The sequence below is a fragment of the Prionailurus viverrinus genome, chromosome D2 (genome assembly GCF_022837055.1).
Source record: "Prionailurus viverrinus isolate Anna chromosome D2, UM_Priviv_1.0, whole genome shotgun sequence".
NCBI classification, from domain to species: domain Eukaryota; kingdom Metazoa; phylum Chordata; class Mammalia; order Carnivora; family Felidae; genus Prionailurus; species Prionailurus viverrinus.
The window spans coordinates 12682133-12703332 of NC_062571.1; the positions used below are offsets into that span (position 1 = coordinate 12682133).

A 21200-nucleotide genomic window follows, 5' to 3' on the forward strand; every position below is an offset into this window, starting at 1 on the left:
AGAGCAGATGGTGTGAACCAAGTCATTGGGGGGGAGGGGCTGGGGTTGAGAGGCCGACTCCAGGCAGCAGGAGGAGGCTGAGAGCTCACAGACATTGCAGGGATGTCTGTCCTGTGGGAGGGGAGTCAAGGTGAGGATCTGAGATGCCCAGCAGAGGGGCCCGGGGTTGATCACGAGGGCAGCTGGGAGTCCAGGGAAGGTCTTGAGCGGGCATTGATGCCACCAGATGTAGGTTTTAGACAGATTGCTTGTTGGACCGTGGAAGCCGAGAGAAGAGTAAGAGGCCCCTGGGGGAGGGGCGGGGCCGTCCAGGTGCTGAAAACTAATCCAGGTGAGAAGCTTCGAGGGAACGGACCCCAGGGGCTGGCAGTGAGTTTGGAGAGGAGGGATGAACTCCGGAGAGAGTAAAGACGTCAGCCAGATGGGTTTACGTCACTGACTGGGCACAAGGAGCAAGATGTGGAAATGGCCCCAGTGACGACCGGGTCCAGCCCTCTCTCTTCAGAGAGCAGGAGACAAAGCCCAGGAAGAGCCATGACTCATCCACACAGCAGGGGAATGGAGGGCTGGGTCTGGGACCCAGGCTTCCTGACCCCCACTCTGTGCCCCTCACCCTTCTCGGGACACTGTCGTCAGGGGAGCCGGGGCGTCGTGCTGGGCATCGGGGTCAGCATTTAGGAGGCGAGGCAGAACCTGGGGGCGAATTAGTCTCTGATCCTCGTTCTGTCCCTGAAAGCCCAGAAGGGGCGTGTTCCTGCACGGCAGTGGGTGTGACCCTCGCCCACCACGGGGACAGGGTGCGTGGGGCTGCTTCCCTGCTAGTCCCCCCAGCATTGGGAAGCTTAGTGCCTGCCACTGGGAAGTGAGCTCCCTGCGGGCAGGGCTTGCCAGGGGCTGTTTTGGTTCACTGCCGCCCGTGCCCAAAGCAGGACGTGAATGGTCGCATTATTTCTATTTCTATTTCGGGGAAGTCCAGGCCATTTTTTTTCAAGTGACCTTTAATGGCAGACTCATGCCCCACCTCCTCTTCCTCACAAATGCCCTTTGACTGAGGTCTTTCTGCAACTTGTGCTTTTAGATACAAATGGGCATTGAGTAGCTGTGCCATGGTGCGCCTGGTGCCATGAAGCTGGCGTGACCCCATGTGTGTGTTTGTGTGCACTCCTCCTGCACATAGGCCTTGCTCATTGACATCTCCTGCCACCTAGGTCTGAGTACAGTGGCCCCCCCGATTCACCACGGACCCTCTGTCCCCACTGCTGTGATCCCTCTGCCACCTGGGACCCACTTACTCTTTGCTCAGACCGGGAAGATAGAGCGCCTCCCCCTGGAAGGAAGCACCATGCAGAAGTCAGAAGCCAAGACGCTGCTTCATGCCCCGGTGAGTGCTGGCTTAGTGCACTTGGTGACAGCTTCTGCTTCAGCGACCCGGAAAAACAAGCAGGGTGTGGTTAGACCAGTACTGGGGCTTGACCCCTGGATGCAGGAGCCTCTTGATTCCACGTGACCGCAGGTGTCCGTCTCTAGACGGGGCCACTGTGTTCCCAAGCCGCCTGTGTAGCTGGGAGGGCAGGAGCAGAATCGGGAAGGCCATGGAGAGACCACTGTGGCGTCTGACCCCTTGGGTGGGGCATCACACGAGTTGGCAGATCTGGTCTGTGCGCGTCTCCCAGGTCTGACCTTGCCCTTCCTGCTCAGTACAGTGGCTTGTGTTTGGCAGACCATCACCTCAGGATCCTCAAATCTGCCCCGAGGCGGTAACAGCTTCGGCTTAGAGCTTTTCAGAGCATCAAACATGCATTCTGCGAGCTGGGGAATTTTTGTCTGTTAGGGGTTGGACGCTTCTGAAAAGCTGTTCTGTTTCATCTGTGATCCTGACCCCCTCTCGCCAAGAAACCAGACCTGAGACCTGGGGGCTTCCGGCGGGATTGGGTCAGGGTTGCCAGAGCAGTGGGGCGGAAGGGGGGGCAGCCCTCAGGTCCCGTAAGGAGTGAAGACGCTTTTCAAATCCCCTTCTAATTAGCCTCGATTGGATTCGTGTTCTTCTCCTGCACAAAACCCTCTGACGGGCTCTTCCTTCACACAGAATGAATCCAGTTCTTCTTTGTCCTCTGGCCACCTCCTCCATCCCATTTCCTGCCACTATCCCCCCACTCTCCAGCTTCAGCTCTCTGACCCTCTGGCTGGTCCTCAACACACCACGCACATTCCCACCTCAGGACCTTTGCACCTGCCTGGAGTCCTCTCCCTCCCAGACCCTTCTGCAGTGCACTGCCTCGCCTCACTCAGATTTCTGTTGGCACATCACCTCTCTGAGAGGCCTGACCTGGCCACCCTGGCCGCACTGCTCTCTGCCCCCTTATCCTGCTCTGTGTTCACCATAGCACTCAATACTACTTGATACATTATGTGTCAGTGTATATGTTCCGTATCCGATGCATCTATTCCCGCTAGGAATATAAGCATGCCAGACCAGAAACCATCCACCTGTTTCATGGAGGTATTTGTTTCACAGCGGTGTTAGAGCCAAAACAGTGCTTGGCACTCAGAACATACCTGCCGAACGAATAAGTGATCTTTGTATTGTCCTGTTGCCTCGCTGACACACAAATCCCTTTGAGGGTGAGCATCATTCTCATTTTGTGTCCTCTCAAGCACATGCTTACGTAGCGGGAGTGGGCTGGGTTCCCTGTGAAAGTCATTGTCGCCCACGATGAAGGGAAGAGGTTAAATGTCAAGGGAGGCTGTGAAAAGCAGAAAATTGAGGTGGAGCCGGTGGAGGGGAGGGCACTGATACAATAGGAGAGATACTCACTGTTCTTTTATTTTGTGTCTTGTGTATTGTTAACCATTTTTAAATTTTTTAAAAAATCTTTATTTACTTTTGAGAGAGAGAGATAGAGTGTGAGCAGAGGAGAGGCAGAGACAGAGGGAGAGAAGCAGGCTCCAGGCTCCGAGCTGTCAGCACAGAGCCCGACACGGGGCTCAAACTCACAAAGTGCGAGATCATGACATGAGCCGAAGTTGGACGCTTAACCGACTGAGCTGCCCAGGCGCCCCTGTTTTTACCATTTCTAACCACTTCTCAATGATGGTGTGACTGTCACCACCATCCATCTCCAGAACTGTTTTCATCATCCCAAACAGAAACTTGGTCCCCGTTAGATAATAACTCCCTCCTTCCCCAGCCCCTGGCAACCTCTAGTCTGCTTCCTGTCTCTATGGATTTGACTCCTCTGGGTGCCTCATATATTTGGAACCATCTGGTATTTATCCTTTTGGAAGGGGCTTACTTGACTTAGCATCATGGCCTCAAGGTTCATCCATGCTGTAGCCCGTGCCAGACTTTTCCTTCCTTCTTAGGCTGGATAACATTTCGTTGTATAGATTTACCACATTTTGTTTACCTGTTCATCCTTCGGTGGACATTTGGGAATATTGCTGCTGCGGGGATGTATGCACCAACGTCTGTTCACGTCCTTGCTTTCACTTTTTTTAAGGATGAACCAGACCTGGAATTTCCTAATCATATGGTAATTCTGTGTATGTTTTCTTTATATTTTGAGAAACTTGCCATGCTGTTTTCCTTAGCTGCACCATTTTACATTCCCGCGAGCATGGTACAAAGATCCCAATTTCTCTAAATCCTTGTTGATACTTAAGATTTTTAATTATTAATGCTAGTCATCCTAATACGTGTGAACTGCTACCTCGTCGTGGTTTTGATTTGTGTTTCTCCAACAAGCGATACCTGAATCTTCTCACGCACTTATGGACCATCCGTGTATCTTCTTTGGAAAAATGTCTACTCATATCCTTTGCCTATTTTGTAATTGAGTCATTTGTTGTTACTGAGTTGTAGGAGTTCTTCATATATTTGCTTTGCCTCACTTTGCATTTCCATAGACATTTTAGAGTAAGCTTGTAAGATTCTACCAAAGGGAAAAATAAAGCCTACTGGGATTTTGATACAGATGGCATTGAATCTTTAACTCTATTTAGGGGAAATTGATATCTTAGCAATATTAAATGTTACAATCTATTCAACTAATTTATCTCTTCATTTATTTGGGTCTTCTTTAATTTCACTTTGTGATGTGTTATAGCGTTTAGTGTAGAATCGTGCACATGTAAAAATACTTGTTCTTAAATACTTTGTTTTGAATGTTATTTTAAACATTACTCTCTTAAATTTTTTACTTTGTGCTCGTATGTAGAAACACCACTTTATATTGCCCTTGTACCTGCAACCTGGCTGGATTCAATTGGTAGTTATAATAGTTCTATAGATTCCCTGGGGTTTTCTACAGAAACAATCAAGTTGTCTTAGAGTGGTTTTACCTCTTCCTTTCCAATATTTGTCTTTTTAAAAAATGATCTTCAGGTAGGCAAAGGTTGCTTAGATGATGTAGAGAAAGTGTAAGAGAAGCAATCATGAATTGAACTTAATAAATACTTAAAACTTGTGCTTTGTTAAAAACACCGTTAAGAAAAAACAAAAAGAAAAAACCCAAAACAACAACAACAAAAAGAAACTGAAAAAAACTACATAATGAGTGGAAATACACACACACACACACACACACACACACACACACATACATATGACAGAAGTTTTTAGCTGAACTATGTAAAGAACTTCTACAGCTCAGTAATAAACATTTTTAAATGGACTAAAGACTTGAAGACCTTTCATAAAATAAAGGTGTCTATATGCCAGGAAGCACATGGAAGATTCCCACCATCACTGGTCACTCAAATGCTAGTGAGTGAGCCACTCTTATGGCTGGTCTGCACTTCCAGGATAAAGTCATCATTGGCCTGGCCTTCGACTGTGTGGACAAGATGGTTTACTGGACCGACATCAGTGAGCCTTCCATTGGGAGAGCCAGTCTGCATGGCGGAGAGCCAACCACCATCATTCGGCAAGGTGGGCAAGCAAATACCATTCTTCCTTCTTGGTTTGGCTTCTGGAAGCCCAAAGGGTTCCTGGGAGAGAGCAGAGGAGTGGGTGTATGATTGCATACAGGATATGGTGATTTGAGGCTGACTGGGTCCTTGGCCTCAACGCCACCCTTTCCAGCCTTCTCTGAAAAGTCCTCCAAGGACTTATTGTTAAATCGTGAACACCTTAGCTGGGACTTGTGGCTGGCCTAAGATGAATAAAGTTAAAACAGGTAAGTGCCCACGCCTTTCTCTAAAAGCTTATGTACCCAGTTTTAATGAACAGTAAGGGCCAAACTCCACCATCCACTTTGGATATGCATTTCTCCTCTGCCTGTGGAGCCTAGACTTGATTCTCAGAATGCCTGCCCCACGGTATGCTCCACTGGGATTTCCCCAAAGGCAACAGGCAGATGATCATAAAGTTGGGAGGGTTACAAGCATATTGGCAAATATTGTCCCTGATAGTTGTCTATTCCCAAGACAGTTTTCAAGTCAAAAGTTGTCACTTCAACCTGTGACATCGTGGTGGTGGTGGGGACATGTCTTTTCTACCTTAGCTCCACTGGCACCTGTCCTGATTGCCTGTGTCAGAGGAGTGCAGCAAATCAGGCAGGGCTTCCATAGACATTCCTCAAATTTCAGTTGCATTACTGGTGATGAGGTGCACGACGCTTTGGCACAGCCTACCCCTCAGCATTTAACCTCAATTCCTTAACTTATAGAGGTTGGTTAAGGTCAAGAACTCTATGCGTTATTGTAATGCCTACATTCAACAAGTCATGACTATTTTATGTGGATATGTTTTCTCAAGATTAAAGACCATTACAGCCAAAATCCAAGGGTCTGTACAAATTCACCTTTACTGAAAAGGTCAAATATTACATGTTGCTAAGTCAGTAACTCAGCAGCTGACTTGCAGGTATTTTCAATCGAAAGACATCGTGGGGGTGCTTGGGTGACTCAGTCGGTTGAACATCCAACTCTTGATTTTGGCTCAGGTCATGTTCCCAGGGTGGGGTCATGGGATTAAGCCCGGCATCAGGCTCTGTGCTGATCGTGAAGCCTGCTCGGAATTCTCTCTTTCTCTCTCTCTGCCCCTCTCCCCTGCTTGCGTTCTCTATCCCTTCACAAAAGATGATCAACAGGAACCAGGCTGAGGTTGAGTTAAATATGTCTAGCTTTGGACATAGACCCTGACTCCTTTTCTGGAAGCTGACATGCTACTTAAATAATGTCTGGTAGTTTTCATGGTTTCGTTTAATGAACAGAATTTTGAAAATGCCTTTTTGCATCGTGTGTGTGTGTGTGTGTGTTAAAAATGTTGTTGCTATTATCTGTGATTTGACTTCAAAACCCAGTGGAAAGGGGGAATAGGTCATCATTGCTATTTCCTGTTGCTTCTGGAACTGATAATTATCCAAGAAAGCTTTAAGCACAGTAAGAAACATTCCAGGCCAAAAGTCCACTGTGAAAACACAGAATTAAACTAGAATGTGATCTTTGTAGAAGAAAGATCACTGGGAATAAATTTTCTTTTATTTACAAATAAAAATAGTTATTGAAAAATAATTTTTAAAATATTTAAATAAAGGAAAAAGAAACTTCCACTTAAATCTTCATTGTGGTACAGGTTGGTGCATCCCTAGTGAGTGGAAGAGGGCGTATGTATCTCCTCTCTAGTTCATGCAGCCTGAATCCTAAGCTTCTCTTTATTTCCTTGAGTTAAACTCCTAACCAAACATCTTTAATCAGGATCATCATCTGTTTCCTTTTGACATCAGCAGTGTGGAATATATTGCCTTGCTGTCTTCCCTAATTGCCCTGACTGCACAGTAAAGGGGGAGGCTTTCCAGACCTTTCCTTTGGCATGATAGTCCATAAAGTAGTGTTTTCCTGGTTGGAGGAGGTTTGATTGCTCTTGGGTTTGAGGTCAGGATCAGAGCTGTTGATAAGGAACCAGAGAGACATGGAGTTTCTGGGTTCCTCTGGATATCTTGCAAAGTACTGTCACTGAACAGCCTTTTCTCCCCCACTCTTCTGTCTGTGTGTCTGAGTGACTGGTGTCCTGGCAGAGAATTGCTCATTCCAGATACACCCCCAGAATGATTTATTCTACCTTTGTCTGAAAGTCGGAAGGGGTCTTTGGAGGTCAGGCTCGCTGTCCCTTCACCTCTAGGGACGTGGGAAACAGTTTCATACTTTACAAATCTCTACTTTTGGTTTGAATAACAAAAATCTTGTTTGAGTGCTGTTTCTAATTCTTAATAAACTGCCTCTGGCTGGGGTCCTTTCCGGGGGACGGGCCTGTGGTGTTTCCAGCATCCAGGGTCACGGTCATATTAGGAGTCTAGTGGAGGCTGATACGAGAGAGCGGACGTTCTGAACCATTTCCACGCTGATGAAAGAACACATGTGGGCATGATTTCCTCATATCCAGGATCCCTCGGGTAGGATGGCTTCATCCTTGGCCTCTTCTGCCTCCTGCTTACACGTCCAGCCATACTAAATGACCTTCAGTTCTCTGATCAGTAGAGGGGAGGGAATCCTAAGTGACACTGCTAAAACCCTGGTGGGGTTCTGATGTTTCATTTGCTTTTATTTATAGTCCGGAAACCATTAGTTCGGTGGCTCTGAAGGTTCCTGTTGCGGCTGGCTTACTCTGTGGCAGCCCCTGGCTTGGAAGTCAGTTACTTAAAACCTAGTGAGGACTTTCCGGGAGTGCTATATGCGACCACTGACACCCCTTCTTTGTACTCCTGATACCTGTGCAAAAGTAGTAACAGCTGTGATTTCTTGCAGTTACTCCTCTGAGATGACCCTATTCCCCCAATAACTAATGAACAAGGTGTATGGATTTGTTGCATTTTGCTATGCTCCCCCCACCCCCACCCTCCCATGCTTGCGGGTTAAGCTCGAAGCTCTTTAACACGGGTATCCTAACTTCATCTCTGGGCACTCTCCCGTCCTCATGGACTCCAGCCATACAAAATCATGCTGTATCCAATCTTCCCCCACTCCCTGGAAGCCCGCATCCAGGATCTTTGCCTGACAAACTCCTGTGGGTCCTGGGGGAGCCAGCTTTACGAGGTGTTGTCTCCCTCAGAAATCCCTCCCAGGTCTCCCCAGGCTAAGTCTAGTGTCTCCCTCCACGTTCCCATAAAACCAAAACTCAGTCTGAATTGAGATTGGTTGCAAGTTCCTGGAAACCGGGGCCACCACTTAGGCGTCATTATGGGCTTGGTACATAATGAGATGTCCGCCGAGTGAACGAGTGACATTGTCACTTTGACTGTGGCTCATCTGATCAGCAACATGCATTTCATGCTCCCATTTGTTTTTCCAAAGTGCAAGGATTGAACACCGAGGGGAATAACACTGAGTAATCCACAAGACCTAATCTTCACTTGCTTTAAAAACCCAGAAGTATGCCGTGTTTGATTCCAGATCTTGGAAGCCCAGAAGGCATTGCCCTCGACCATCTTGGCCGCAACATTTTCTGGACTGATTCTCACTTGGATAGAATAGAAGTTGCAAAGCTGGATGGGACCCAGCGCCGGGTGCTGTTTGAGACTGACTTGGTGAATCCCAGAGGCATCGTAACGGATTCCGTGAGAGGGTATCTTTGTGTAAATCTGTGTAAATCTATTCGACTTGCAACTGCTCTTTCAGATACTCTCAAATGTCAGGCTCTAATGCCAGCATCAGTCTCCTGAAGTGAATGAGTTCCAGGATGAACAGGTCTACAGCTGGTGCCTTACAGATATGCACTGTGAAATGCCAGAACATTTATTACAGTTCCCCCATGGACTTGATCAACCATGTTCTACTTGTAAATCTCTTAGGAAGGGACTTTCTAAGTTCACAGCTCAGAAATTGGGTATTTCCATTCGAGTTGAATGTGGATAAACACTTGCCTTGTACCAGCCCCAGAATGGTGTCCAAGTGGCATAAATGTACCCCTGGGGCTGAGACCCACACAGCATGGACACCTTGGAGACCCCTTCCTGGGGGGTTTTGTCATCACATCAATGCTTTTTTTTTCTTTTCCCTACAGTTAGTTTTAAATCTTACCTGTGAGACCTTTTGCACCTCACGCTGTGATTCCTTCCCCGTGAGACCACACCCCCAGTTCTGTGGCCACTTGGCCACCTCCCCCCCCTATGGCAGACACCTCAGCCACCAACTCTGTCAACATCTGCTTCTGTGCCCGAGCCCCTGGGTCCATTATGCACCCCTGTGTAGTGACAGCATGTAGGAATCCCCAGATGTTTATCTCAGGTGTGTGTTGTTTTGTGTTGTTCTTTTAAATAGCTTTATGGAGATATGCTGTATCGGTTACGTTTAAGGAAAGTGAGGTCATTTAGTACCAGAATAACCAAACTCAAACCAAGAACCAAACCCAGGTATCTCCTGCAAAGGAAAAGGTGTCTTATCACCTCCAGACCCCTTTTAGCCATCCTGGGTTTTAATGTGTTCATCGTGGGTTCTCTTAAAGTTGTTTTTTTTTTTTTAATAAAATTTTTCTTTGTTGTTCCTCTTTCCCTTCCTTTTCCTACTGCAGGAACCTTTATTGGACAGACTGGAACAGAGAAAGCCCCAAAATCGAAACTTCCTATATGGACGGCACAAACCGGAGGATTCTGGTGCAGGATGATCTGGGCCTGCCCAACGGGCTTACATTCGATGCCTACTCGGCTCAGCTCTGCTGGGTGGATGCAGGTGACCAAGAGCCCCGCGCCTGGCTGCTGGGGTTGCAACATTGCTTTTTCCTTTTAACCTAAACAGTTATTCGCACCCACTGTAGGCTGGGATCTGTTGTGGGGAAGAGAGTATAAGATACCTGTTTTATTTTCCTACACAAAAATCAGCTGCCTGTCTTTGCTCTGAAATGCATGGTTTCTATAGGGTTGACGGTGTCCAGAGCAAGTGTTCCATCTTTAAATCAGGGGTCAGCCAATCCTAGCCCGTGAGCCACATCCAGCCAGCCGCCTGTTTTGGTACGAGTCAGGTGCTATAAATGGTTTTTATTTATTCATTGTTTTGAGAGAGAGCAGGAGAGCAACAGAGAAAGAGAGAGAGACGGAATCCCAGGCAGGCTCCATGCTGTCAGCACAGAGCCTGACATGGGGCTCGAACTCATGAACCGTGAGATCACGACCTGAGCCGAGATCATGACCTGAGCCGAGATCAAGAGTCAGACGCTTAACTGACTGAGCCACCCAGGCACCCCTGGGTTTTACATTTTTAAATGTTACATTTTAAAAGGTTCCATAAATAAATGCCTCCATAGTGTCCTCGATTGTGCCTCTTGGCCCACAAACGCTAAATTAATTACTGTCTGGCCCTTTGAGAACAAGTTTGCTGACCCTTAGAGTTGTTCTCATCCTATTATTATCTCTGCATTATGCAATTTGTGACTTCCATCCTGTCACTTGCATCTGTTCCCCAAGGGCTCAGGCAAGACTTTTTGAGCCAGGGAAGAGAGGCATGGGGTCCTGATGTGAGCCCCTGGCCTGGGGTGTCCCTCAGGGGAGGGATGTGGGCTCAGTCGGGGAGCAAGGTCAGTCATCCCTCGAGTGCCTGTGGAGTACCTGCCCTGTTCCCAATACTGTCAGGTGCTCAGGGCCGGGGTGGGGGGTGGTGCAGGGACTGTACCACAGGAGGGAAGCACGCATAATTAAAATGCAAGCTGTGAGCTGGCCCCAGTGTAGGCACTGATAGGAGGCTGTGCGGGGCTGTAGCCGAGGTGCAGGTTAGCAGTTGTTAAGAGCTCTGACTGCAGGGAGGGAGGGCCTGGGAGGCTTCAGGGGGTGTAGGGACTTGAGCGAGAGCTGGAAGACGTCCTTGTTCCCACCGGGTCCCCAGCTGCTCTGGGAATGGGCGGGACAAGGAATGGTCCTCTGCCCAGCCCACATGGGAACCAGGTATGGGTTCCCCAGCGGAGGTGGGTGTTGACCAGTGAGAGGGGCAAGGCAGGATGAGGAGACCGCGTTCTGCTGCTGAAGAGCAAGTCATGTGTGTTCTCTGGGATCTGTCATCGTAAGGCTGACTTTCTGTCACCCTTGCCTCCGTTCCTCGTTTTGACACCAAGGGGCCATTTCTTCTATGAGCGGCTTGTCTTTGCTCCACACAGGCACCAGTCGGGTGGAGTGTCTGAAGCCCGGGCAGCCGAGCAGACGGAAGGTTCTTGAAGGGCTCCAGTATCCTTTCGCTGTTACGAGCTACGGGAAGCATCTGTATTACACAGACTGGAAGATGTACGTGAGCTGTTGCAGCGTGGGGGGCAGGGGGGAGGGTGGGGGCGGGGTATGTGGTGGCGGGGGAGCAGGAGCCTGCCACCCTGTCTCGGGGAGGCCAGGCCCTTCCCATGTGGCCTCTCGGCTTGACCTTCCAGGATACCCGCCCTGTGCCTCGCCCTTCTGCCCGTCAGGAGGGGAGGGCGTAGGAGGGTGAGGGCCGGGCTCCTTGGGGGCCAGGAGGGGCCGTTTACCATCCCAGGGCTCCCGGATGGGCAGCTTCAAGTCTGTGAACTTGGACTTCATGAGCCTGTCTGTTCTTCCCCCAGGAGCTGGCCCAGGCTCACTTGGCCGGCAGGCTCCCCGCCTATCCTGTGCCCCCACTTCATTCTATTTAAACTGCGACATTCCCACAGCCCCTTCTTGACCACCCCTTCCTGCAAAAAGGAGGAAGCAGCTGTGGCCACGGGCATCTGGAGAGAAAGCCGATTTCCCAGCCTGGAATTTAGAGCTGAGGGGCAGAGCTAGCTCAACTTTGTCCTTTTTTTTTTTTTTTTTTAAAGAGGCCAGAGAAATGCAGGCTTGTTCCCACCACAGGAGGAGGGGAGGATGGCTAGGAAGTGAGCCCAGCGTGTCCCTTCACGGCCTCCAGTTTATCCCCAAAACCCCAGAAGATGCTGCCCAGTAGACGGAAGGTTGGAGCCACCAGATGTGTCTTTATTTGCTGCCCTTTGGTGTTTTGTAGGAGTTCTGTGGTTGCTGTAGACCTTGCCATTTCCAAAGAGACGGATACCTTCCACCCCCACAAGCAGACCCGGCTGTACGGTGTCACCGCGGCCCTGTCTCAGTGTCCCCAAGGTAACACCCCCGTGCTCTTGCCGTTCAGGGGCCAGGGATGCTCTGTGGCTCCACGCCTCCACCCTGCCTGCTGCCCGTGGGGCCTCCACCTGCCCTGGTCACATGGCAGGCGAGACGCACTCCCTTCCATCGAGGGCCTGCATTGTTTAATAAGTGAGCCAAGTCAATACCTAGGAAACATTAGGCAATGAACTGGAAATGGTGGACAAGGGGGAGGAAGAGTATTGAATCTTGGGCCGGGTCTAGAAGTATGTGGTCTCCGGGTTCCAAATAGGAACATCCGTGTTACGGTCTCTGTGGCTTTAAGGGTCCCTCCACTTGGCCTAACGCCACAATAGTAATTACCTCTAATAATAATCACAGACACGGACAAGGTGCTTACCGTGAGCTGGGTCCTTTACATATGTGAACGCGGTGTGCTAAGTGCCTTGTGTTCGCTAGTTTGCTTAATCCTCATGGCGACTGCACGAGGTAGGTACTATTTGTGTGCCCATTTTATGCATAAGGACACGGAAGCCACTAGCCCGAAGTCACGGGGCTCACAGTGGTGCAGCAGGAGGGTCAGCCAGGCAGCCTGGCTCCAGGACCTGCTGTGTTGCCTCTTGGGAGACCTCTTCCCTCCCTCACCTCCCTTGGCTCCCCACCTCCCCGAGGCCAGTGCCAAGCCGAGTGGACAAGCTAGACAGAGAGCCCTCTGTGCTTGAAAACTCTAGCTGCGTGTTACAACCAGAGTCGGAATTCCGACCCTCCCTGAGACCGTCGATAACGTTCATGGTAAATCCGCATAGTCCCCAACTCAGAAATCAGTGTTTTTGCCCTCTGGCAAATCCATCACCATGAGGATTCCCTTTCTGGAAGCACCCACACACTTGGTCTCCTGGAAACCGAGAAGGGGACTGATGGGCGGGCTCTTCTCTTAGATGGCTGTTGAACTGACCTCTGCCTTTCCCAGGTCACAACTACTGCTCGGTAAACAATGGTGGCTGCACCCACCTCTGCTTGGCCACCCCCGGAAGCAGGACCTGCCGTTGCCCTGACAACACCCTGGGAGTTGACTGCATCGAGCGGAAATGAAGACAAGAAGGCCTCATTCCCTCGGCAGGTACTCAGCGTCACCCTACTTGAAAGGGTCCAGACTGAAAACTGTCCGACCTGGTGGCGATCAGGCCCAGGTCCTACCCAGCCTGAGCCCCAACAGTATTCCCCTCACTGTTCCCCCAAAACATATGCCCCCGGCTTCTGGAATGGGAAAGCCCCTTCCCCCTCCACGAAGACAGAAAACCCCGACTCCGGATTGTGTGCCCATCCCAGTGCTCTGGAAACTGTCCCCAGTTTATCCCCTGGTGATGAGCAGGGCCCGCCCAGGCCTGAGCTGCCCCCTCCCCCTGTGGCCTTATAAGCTCAGCCTCACTCTGACACACCCACCATCCTGTTAAGTCCCTGATGCACCAGCCAGGGCTACCTGGGCAAGGCCGTGAATGAAGGAGGGAGTTAACCCTCCCCCTCTTTTTTTTCTCTTGGTGCTCTGATTTCCCTTTTCATGCTCCTGGCTTTCTACTCCCAAGTTCTATACCACCTGCATCCTGCCCAAGGCCCCCATCATAGTGAGCGAGCCCTGCCGTTTTGTTCAAAACCCACCTGGTCTTAGGGCCATGTGGATACGTATGGTCGATCATCAGCATTCCCTCCCAGATAAGTTACTGGCATTTCGGCAGCAGCCCTTGGTAGGCCAAGCCCTTCAATCAAAGGAGTGTCCAGTGGTAGGAATTTCAACACGTAGAGTTGGGTTTTGAGGACGAGGATTCTTGGATGTGCCTTAAATTACACCATTGGATACCAAACGATCCCACTTTGCCCAAAGCACCTGGATCTGAGCATCTGGTCTCTTGAGCAGCATGGCCCCACTGGGGGCTGGTGCCAGTGGTGACGGGTCTATAGGCCTTCGTCTCCCACCTCCACTGGTGAGAGCCAACCTACAGTCAGTCAGCATGAGCCCGCGTCTCCTTTGTTTCCCCCTCTGTTCATGGCTCTTGCTGGCTGTGTTCCCACCTACAAGGGCCAGAGTGAGTATTTATATTCCTGACCCAGACCCGTTATTGCTCATTGGTGTAATTAAAGGGACCGTCGCCACATTTCATGTTTATGTTTCTACAGTTTGTTTAGAAACATCTCCTGGCCGTACGAGCAGCTAGTGTTATCTTTTTATCAGCTGCCGCCCCGAGGTGCCAAACAATAGGGATTTTGGATTGAAAGTGGGGCATCAGGAGATGGAGTCTGTAAAGATTGGGGTAAGGGCGCAGAGAAGGCTCAGCAGAAAGTGTCACAAAGAGGTTGGTCAGGAGCAGGAGTGGAAAACCCAAGAGGAAAGGGGAGAAGAAGGTATTTAGCAACGGCAAGAAGAAAAACTCTCCAAAGAGAAAATGGCACATTTTGCCAAAGGACACCTTCGCTTGAGGACGTGGAAGGATTTGTCTGTTTTTCTCCTTGGGGAAGAGGTCCTTCCCTTACCTGCAAACCTCAGTACACTCATCACCCCTCCAGCCCGTATCCCCTCCTCACTTTGTCCTCATGTGCTGCGGCATCACAATGGAGCCTGGACCGGGAACGAGCCTTGCCCTGAATGATTGGAGTTCCTTCTGAGAGCCAAACACATTCCCGAGAATCACGCAGTTTGGGGAACGTGTGGGTCTTTTATCCAGCCCAGCCCCATGAATTAGTTTCACCTTTTTATATTTATCATTCCATATCAAGCCCTCTATATCAAATGTTCGTCATGATTTTGTATAATTTTTATAACTATTTTATTCATTCTACCTAGATTCATTCTAAAAGTTTTCAGACGGTAAATTCTTAAACTGTGGAAACCACTGAAGGTGCTTATTAACTGTTCCCCCCAGATTTTTACAAGTATTGGATGATTCCGTGAGTTTACAGTTGTATAAATATCAGTGCAAAAAATAAAATTTTTTTCATAAAAAAGAGTCTTTATGCTTTTTGAATAAAGAGATGTAATGTTGGGGGCTGATTCACAATGAGAATATAGCCATTTAATAATCTGCAAAATCTTGGGGTGTCTGGGTGGCTCAGTGGGTTAAGTGTCCCACTCTTGATTTTGACTCAGGTCACGATCTCACAGTTTGTGAGTTCGAGCCCTGCATTGGGCTCTGCACTGACAGTGTGGAACCTGCTTGGAATTCTCTCTCTCTCTCTCTCTCTCTCTCTCTCTCTCTCAAATAAATAAAACTCTTTAAAAAAATCTGCAAAATCTGTGGCACCCCCAGTGTTACAAGGGGTGGTTTGTTTTCCACAAAAGACTTAGGGGCTTATTGAATTAAAAAATCATTCTACCAGGGACCCCAAACCACCCTTTTGGACATTGTTTTCATGTTCTAGAAAACTGTTCTTCAACCGCAGGCAGAGGAGTTTCCTATCTCAGTTCTGAAGATGAGCCGTGTTTTTTTTCTTTTCCCTCTCCTCACCTCCAGAAGGCACTTTCCTGGCACTGACCATGGCCTGAGATCCCTGGACTGTTCCGTGCTGGCCCTTGGGTGGGATGGGAATGGGGCTTTGACTTGGATAGAGCAAAGGGGGCTCAGAAGTTGCAGGGGTGATGATGCTCAGAGCTGCTGTTGTAGGCAGAAGGGAACTGGTACCCGAGGGCCTGCGTGGGACATGACAGCATCCGTGGGACCAGTGACAGCCTGCCAACATGAACTTCCTAAAGGGGACAGCTTCTGTTTGCGCTAAAACTTACAGCGTTTTAGGTTCATAAAACCTAGTTACCTAAAGGGTACATCAGATGGTAGAGTGGGGTGGTCCAGAGATACATCTCTACCAAGACAAGGACTGCACTGGCAGGAACTGTCTGCACGAACTACTTTGGATCTCTAGATGTAGGAAAACACAGCTGCACCCCAGGGAGAGCTTGATGAAGAGGCTGCTGAATTTCGGTCGATTTCAGCTTTTCCTGAGTCGTCGTGGCCATCCGCCATCATGCAGCCCCACTGTGGGGCAGAGGAGACAGCAGCCCAAGCTCCTAGTGTGGCATTGCTGGGGCCAGGGTGGGCCATAAGGACCTTGTTCTCCAAAAATCAGGGTTGTGTGTTCTGATTGCTGACTGCTGCTTTTAATTGTTGGTGGGCCAGCACATGGAAAAATCTTGAGGACCTTAAATTTGACAATGGTTTCTTGTAGATGACATCAAAAGCCCAAACCTCAAAAGAAAAACAAATAGATCGGTCTTCAAAATTAAAAACTTCTGTGCACCAAAGGACACAACTAAGACAGCAAAAAGACAGCAAAAACCCATGGAAGGGGAGAAAGTATTTGCAAATCCTGGTTAGTATCCAGAGTATATAAAGAACTACAACTCAGCAGTGACCATAACAAAAAACCCAATTCAAAAGTGGACAAAAGATTTGAATAAACATTTTTTTTCAAAAGAAATCTACACATGGCCAATAAGTGGACAAAGAGATGCCCAACGCCATTCATCATTAGGGAAATGCAAGTCAGAAGCACAATTAGATGTCACTTCACATCAGTTAGGATGGCTATCAGAAAATGAAAACCAAAACCAAGCAGGCAAACAAAAAAGACCAGAAAATAATACGTGTTGAGGAGGATTTGGAAAATGGAAGCCTTGTGCATAGCCAGTGGAAATGTAGACTGGTGTAGCAGGAAGGAAGGCAGCTTTGTGGTTCCTCAAAAAGTTGAATAGAAAATTACAGTACTTCTGGGGCGCCTGGGTGGTTCAGTTGCGTAAGTGACTTCAGCTCAGATCATGATCTCGCGATTCGTAAGTTTGAGCCCCGCATCTGGCTCTCTGCTGTCAGCATGGAGCCCACATTGGATCCTCTCTCTCTCTCAAAAATAAACTTTTTTTTTTTTAATTTTTTTTTCAACGTTTATTTATTTTTGGGGGGACAGAGAGAGACAGAGCATGAACGGGGGAGGGGCAGAGAGAGAGGGAGACACAGAATCGGAAACAGGCTCCAGGCTCTGAGCCATCAGCCCAGAGCCTGACGCCGGGCTCGAACTCACAGACCGCGAGATCGTGACCTGGCTGAAGTCGGACGCTTAACCGACTGCGCCACCCAGGCGCCCAAAAATAAACTTTTAAAAAAAGAAGAAGAAATTATCATAACTTCCAGGTAGACACCCAGAGGAATTGAAAGCAGGGGCTCAAATGGATACTTGTCCATCAGTGTTCATGGACAAGTATCACCTGTTCACCTTAACCAAAGATGAAAACAACCCGGGGGCCCATCCACAGATGAAAGGATAAATAAAATGTACTCATACAATGAAATATTCAGCTATAAAGAGGAAAAAGTTTCCAAGAACATAGATGAAACTTGAAGTTGTTATGCTAAGTGAAGTAAGCCAGACACAAAGGAACCAATATTGCATGATTCCACACGTGAGGTACTTCGAATAGGCAAATTCACAGAGAGGGGAAGTAGATGAGAGATTACCAGAGAGATTACCGGGGCGGGTTGCAGGGGGAATAGAGAGTTATCACTTAACGGTTTCAGAGTTTTTATTTAGGGTAATGAAAGAGTTGGGGACGTAGATGGTGGTGATGCCCTGATGACACTGTGAAGGTACTTACAGCCCCTGAATCACACACTTAAAAATAGTTAAAATGGCAAATTTTATGTTATATATATATATTCTATCACAACTTCTAAAAATTAATGTAATATACCAAGAGCCATAAAACGTGTACTTTAAATAAGTGAAGTATATGGCATGTGAATTATATATCAATAAAGCGCTTTTTTTTTTAATTTGAGAGAGAGAGTGAGGGAGCGAGTGGGGAGAGAGGCAGAGGGAGGGAGAGAATGGACATGGGGCTCGACCCCACAACCCTGGGATCTGACCAGAGCCGAAATCAAGAGTCAGACGTTCAACCGACTGAGCCACCCAGGTGCCCCAAAACTTCGTTTTCAAAAAAAAAAATCACTGTAATTAAAAAAAGAAAAAAAACTTGTTACCAAAGGTTGGCAAAATGCTGATCACTGTTGTAGTTGGGTACATTGTATAGATTCCAGGATTCTAGTCTAGGTACTTGTGCGAAAGGATTTTGCAAATAGAACTAGGGTTATTGGGGGCCAGGGTGGCTCAGTCGGTTAAGCATCGGGCTTCGGCTCAGGGCATGATCTCACAGTTTGTGATTTCAAGCCCCACATTAGGCTCTAGGCTGACAGCTCAGAGCCTGGAGCCTGCTTCAGATTCTGTGTCTCCCTCTCTCTCTGCCCCTCCCCCACTCACACTCTGCCTGCCTCTCTCAAAAAATTAATAAACTGTAAAAAAAAAAAATTTAAAAGAACTAAGGTTATTAACTACCTTAAAACAGGGGATTCTTTATCCTGGACAATGGAGGTGGGCCCTTAGAGGAATGGGGCACTTGGGTGGCCCAGTTGGTTGAGCATCTGACTTCTGCTCAGGTCATGATCTCACAGCTCGTGAGTTCGAGCCCCACATCGGGCTCTGTGCTCACAGCTCAGTGCCTGGAGGCTGCTTCGGATTCTGTGTCTCCCTCTCTGTCTGCCCCTAACCCACTCGCATTCTGTCTCTGTCTCTCTCAAAAAATAAATATTTTTTAAAAAATAAAAAAAAAAAAAAAACAGAAGAGGAATGCGGAAGAATCAACTAAGGCAAAAACAGAAAGCAGGCAAGATGACAAGGAAGGGTAGGAAGGACCCGCCTGGACATTGGTGTCTTAATGGAGGAAGGCAGTTATGAGCGAGGAGCAAGGTTACCTCCACAAGCTGAAAACAATTCCTGGCTGGCGATCAGCAAATTAGGACCTCGGTCCTACGACTACAAGCAACTGAGTCCTGCTATAATCTGAATGGGCCTGGAGGTGGGTTCTAACCCCAGAGCCTCCAGAAAGGGGTGGAGTCCTGCAGATGCCACAGTCACGGCCAGATGAGACCCTCAGCAGAGGACCCACCTGAGCCACGCCGTGCTAATCGTCTCATCTACTCAGCTGTGTGGCGTTTTGAGTCACAAAACGTCAGGTAATTTGTTACGGCAGCAACAGAAACCTAATACGCTGTTGCCGCTTGGGTTATGCCAGATACTTTCCATTTGTCCGTCTGCTCTCCCCGTCCTGATCCGAACCCCAAGAGGCCAAACCACATGGATGACATAATGACTCCCTTGCCCCCTGGCCTCCTAGGAGGCAGAGGAGGGAAAGAAGAGAGCGAGAACAGATCTGTACCGCCCACTCCCTCCCTGCTGGGTCTCCCTCCCAGGACCGGGTGTATCTCTTGACCAGAGGTCACAGCCCCTCTCCAGGTGTCCTCTCCCCACACCCCGTCAGTGGTCCCAAGAACCCCTTTCCTCCCCTAGTCAATCTGGGCGTCAGGGAGGTAACAGCTCAGGCTGGTTCCCCACACCCCACCCGTAACGTGAAACCTCGCTCAAATTATCCTAATGCGAGCGCACCTGCCTATCGAGACCCTACCTGATACAGGAGTTCATAACGCTGTGATCTCTACTTGTATGTTTGTAGTTTCGTTCCAAAGGGGAAGAAAAAAGTTAAAATCTGTCTCCTGATCACCTCACATACACTTGTGTCCAACTGGGACACATGTTACAGTGTAGCTAGTGGGTATGAATCATACAGATGTACCCAAAAAATGTACCCGAAACGTCCAGTTTCTTCCATAGCTCGTTGTGGTTTTCAGACTCGGAGCCCTGCGATGGCAGACCGCTCACTCGGGGAGAATTCCGGTTCCGTTCAGTGATTTCTCCGTCACGCTGGGTCCTTCCTTAGGGGTCTCCCCCCACCCAGACCCCAGTCTAAAGTCTCTGTGGCTTGTGGGACTGCTGCTGAGGACGCCCCCAGCCCAGCCCCCTCAGTCTTAGGCTGGCCTGGCACCCCCAGCGGTGGGGCCTGCGCTTGGCAGCTTGGCTTCGCGGGGTCTCTCTCTGTGGCTCCTGGAGTCATTGGTCCCGTGGTCCTCACGGTCCCTCACTCTGCAGCCTGGTCACCCCGCCGCTTGGCCTGCTTGGGCTGCTGCGACTCCCTCAGCCCTCTCTGCCGCAGGGGTGAGGTGCGCTCCGGGAGGGACAGGGCAGTGAGTGGGCCGGCCCTGCAGGGCTCCATGCCCCCACTTACCGGCTCAGTTCTCCCACCAGAGTGAGTGGGCCCGCCCAGTGGGCCTTCTTCCTTTTACTCCACGCCTCCCCCCTGCTCGGAACGTAAAGAAAATTCAACAACAACAACAACCAGAGTTAAGAGGTGGAAGGGCCAGTCTTCAAGAACAGGCTCTGTGGTTGGTTTCTTGTTTGCTTGAAGGGTAGCTGGGAATAGCCCGGCCTAGGTGGCAGCCTGAGTGAGACGGAAGGTTCCCCACCTGGGCAGGTCTTCTCAAAGGCAGTTCCAGAAGAGACCACTAGAGGGCAGGAAAAGCCTCTCCGTGCCTGCTTGGCTGGTGGGGGTGGGGTGGAGGTTGAGGCTCGCAGGCCTGAAGGCCCAGATAACTTCCCCAAAAGATGGTGCTCAAACTTTCCCATGTTGTTGCTCTAGAACTTTCCCAATATTGGTTAGTTGCCTCATCTGCTGCCAGAGGAAATCTAAATGTCACAGTTTCTCCGTGTGCACAAGCCTGTGCAATTTAAATGCAAATCCCCCCCCCCCCTCCCCGGACGTAGCCCTGGGGGGTTCCTCCCAAAGCCTTATCTGCCTCAAACATTTACAGATGACTGTGGGACCCAGTCAGGGCCATGCACTCAGCGTTGTGAAGTAGAATTTACCCGTTGTGCAAGTCAGGAAACTGAGGCCCAAAGTGAGGTAACTTGGCAAAGGTCAGTCAGCCACTAAATATCACAGCAGAACCCACGTCCGGATCTAGTTTGCTCTGTAGGCCACACTGAACACATCCTTCCCACCAGCCTTTTTACATAATACTTTAAACAAACTTATTTTTACTGTATCTTACTTTTATGTCTTTGTGTTCAACACATTTTACATTTAGAAAATTAGAAAGTCAAGGTAAGGCACAAGAAAAAGAAATCACCAGAAAGCTCACCATTTAGCAATCACCCCATTCTTACATTGATCTCTTATCCCAGAAATGAAAACTCACTCACACACACAAAACCGTGTTGTATGTATTTTGTAAAATGTATGTAACAAAAAAT

General features: G+C 49.0%; 1 protein-coding gene across 1 annotated transcript in view; it reads left to right on the plus strand.

Moving 5' to 3' along the window:
- NID1 (nidogen 1) overlaps nt 1–15020 on the plus strand; it is an 85299-nt gene extending 70279 nt beyond the window's left edge. Inside the window, exons 14-20 of the mRNA XM_047826005.1 lie at nt 1209–1381; nt 4804–4930; nt 8392–8563; nt 9509–9666; nt 11081–11204; nt 11929–12041; nt 12994–15020. Coding sequence (XP_047681961.1) covers nt 1209–1381; nt 4804–4930; nt 8392–8563; nt 9509–9666; nt 11081–11204; nt 11929–12041; nt 12994–13115 — 989 coding nt within the window. The 3' untranslated portion in view covers nt 13116–15020. The remainder of the gene's footprint in view (nt 1–1208; nt 1382–4803; nt 4931–8391; nt 8564–9508; nt 9667–11080; nt 11205–11928; nt 12042–12993) is intronic.
- The last annotated feature ends 6180 nt before the right edge of the window (nt 15021–21200 follow it).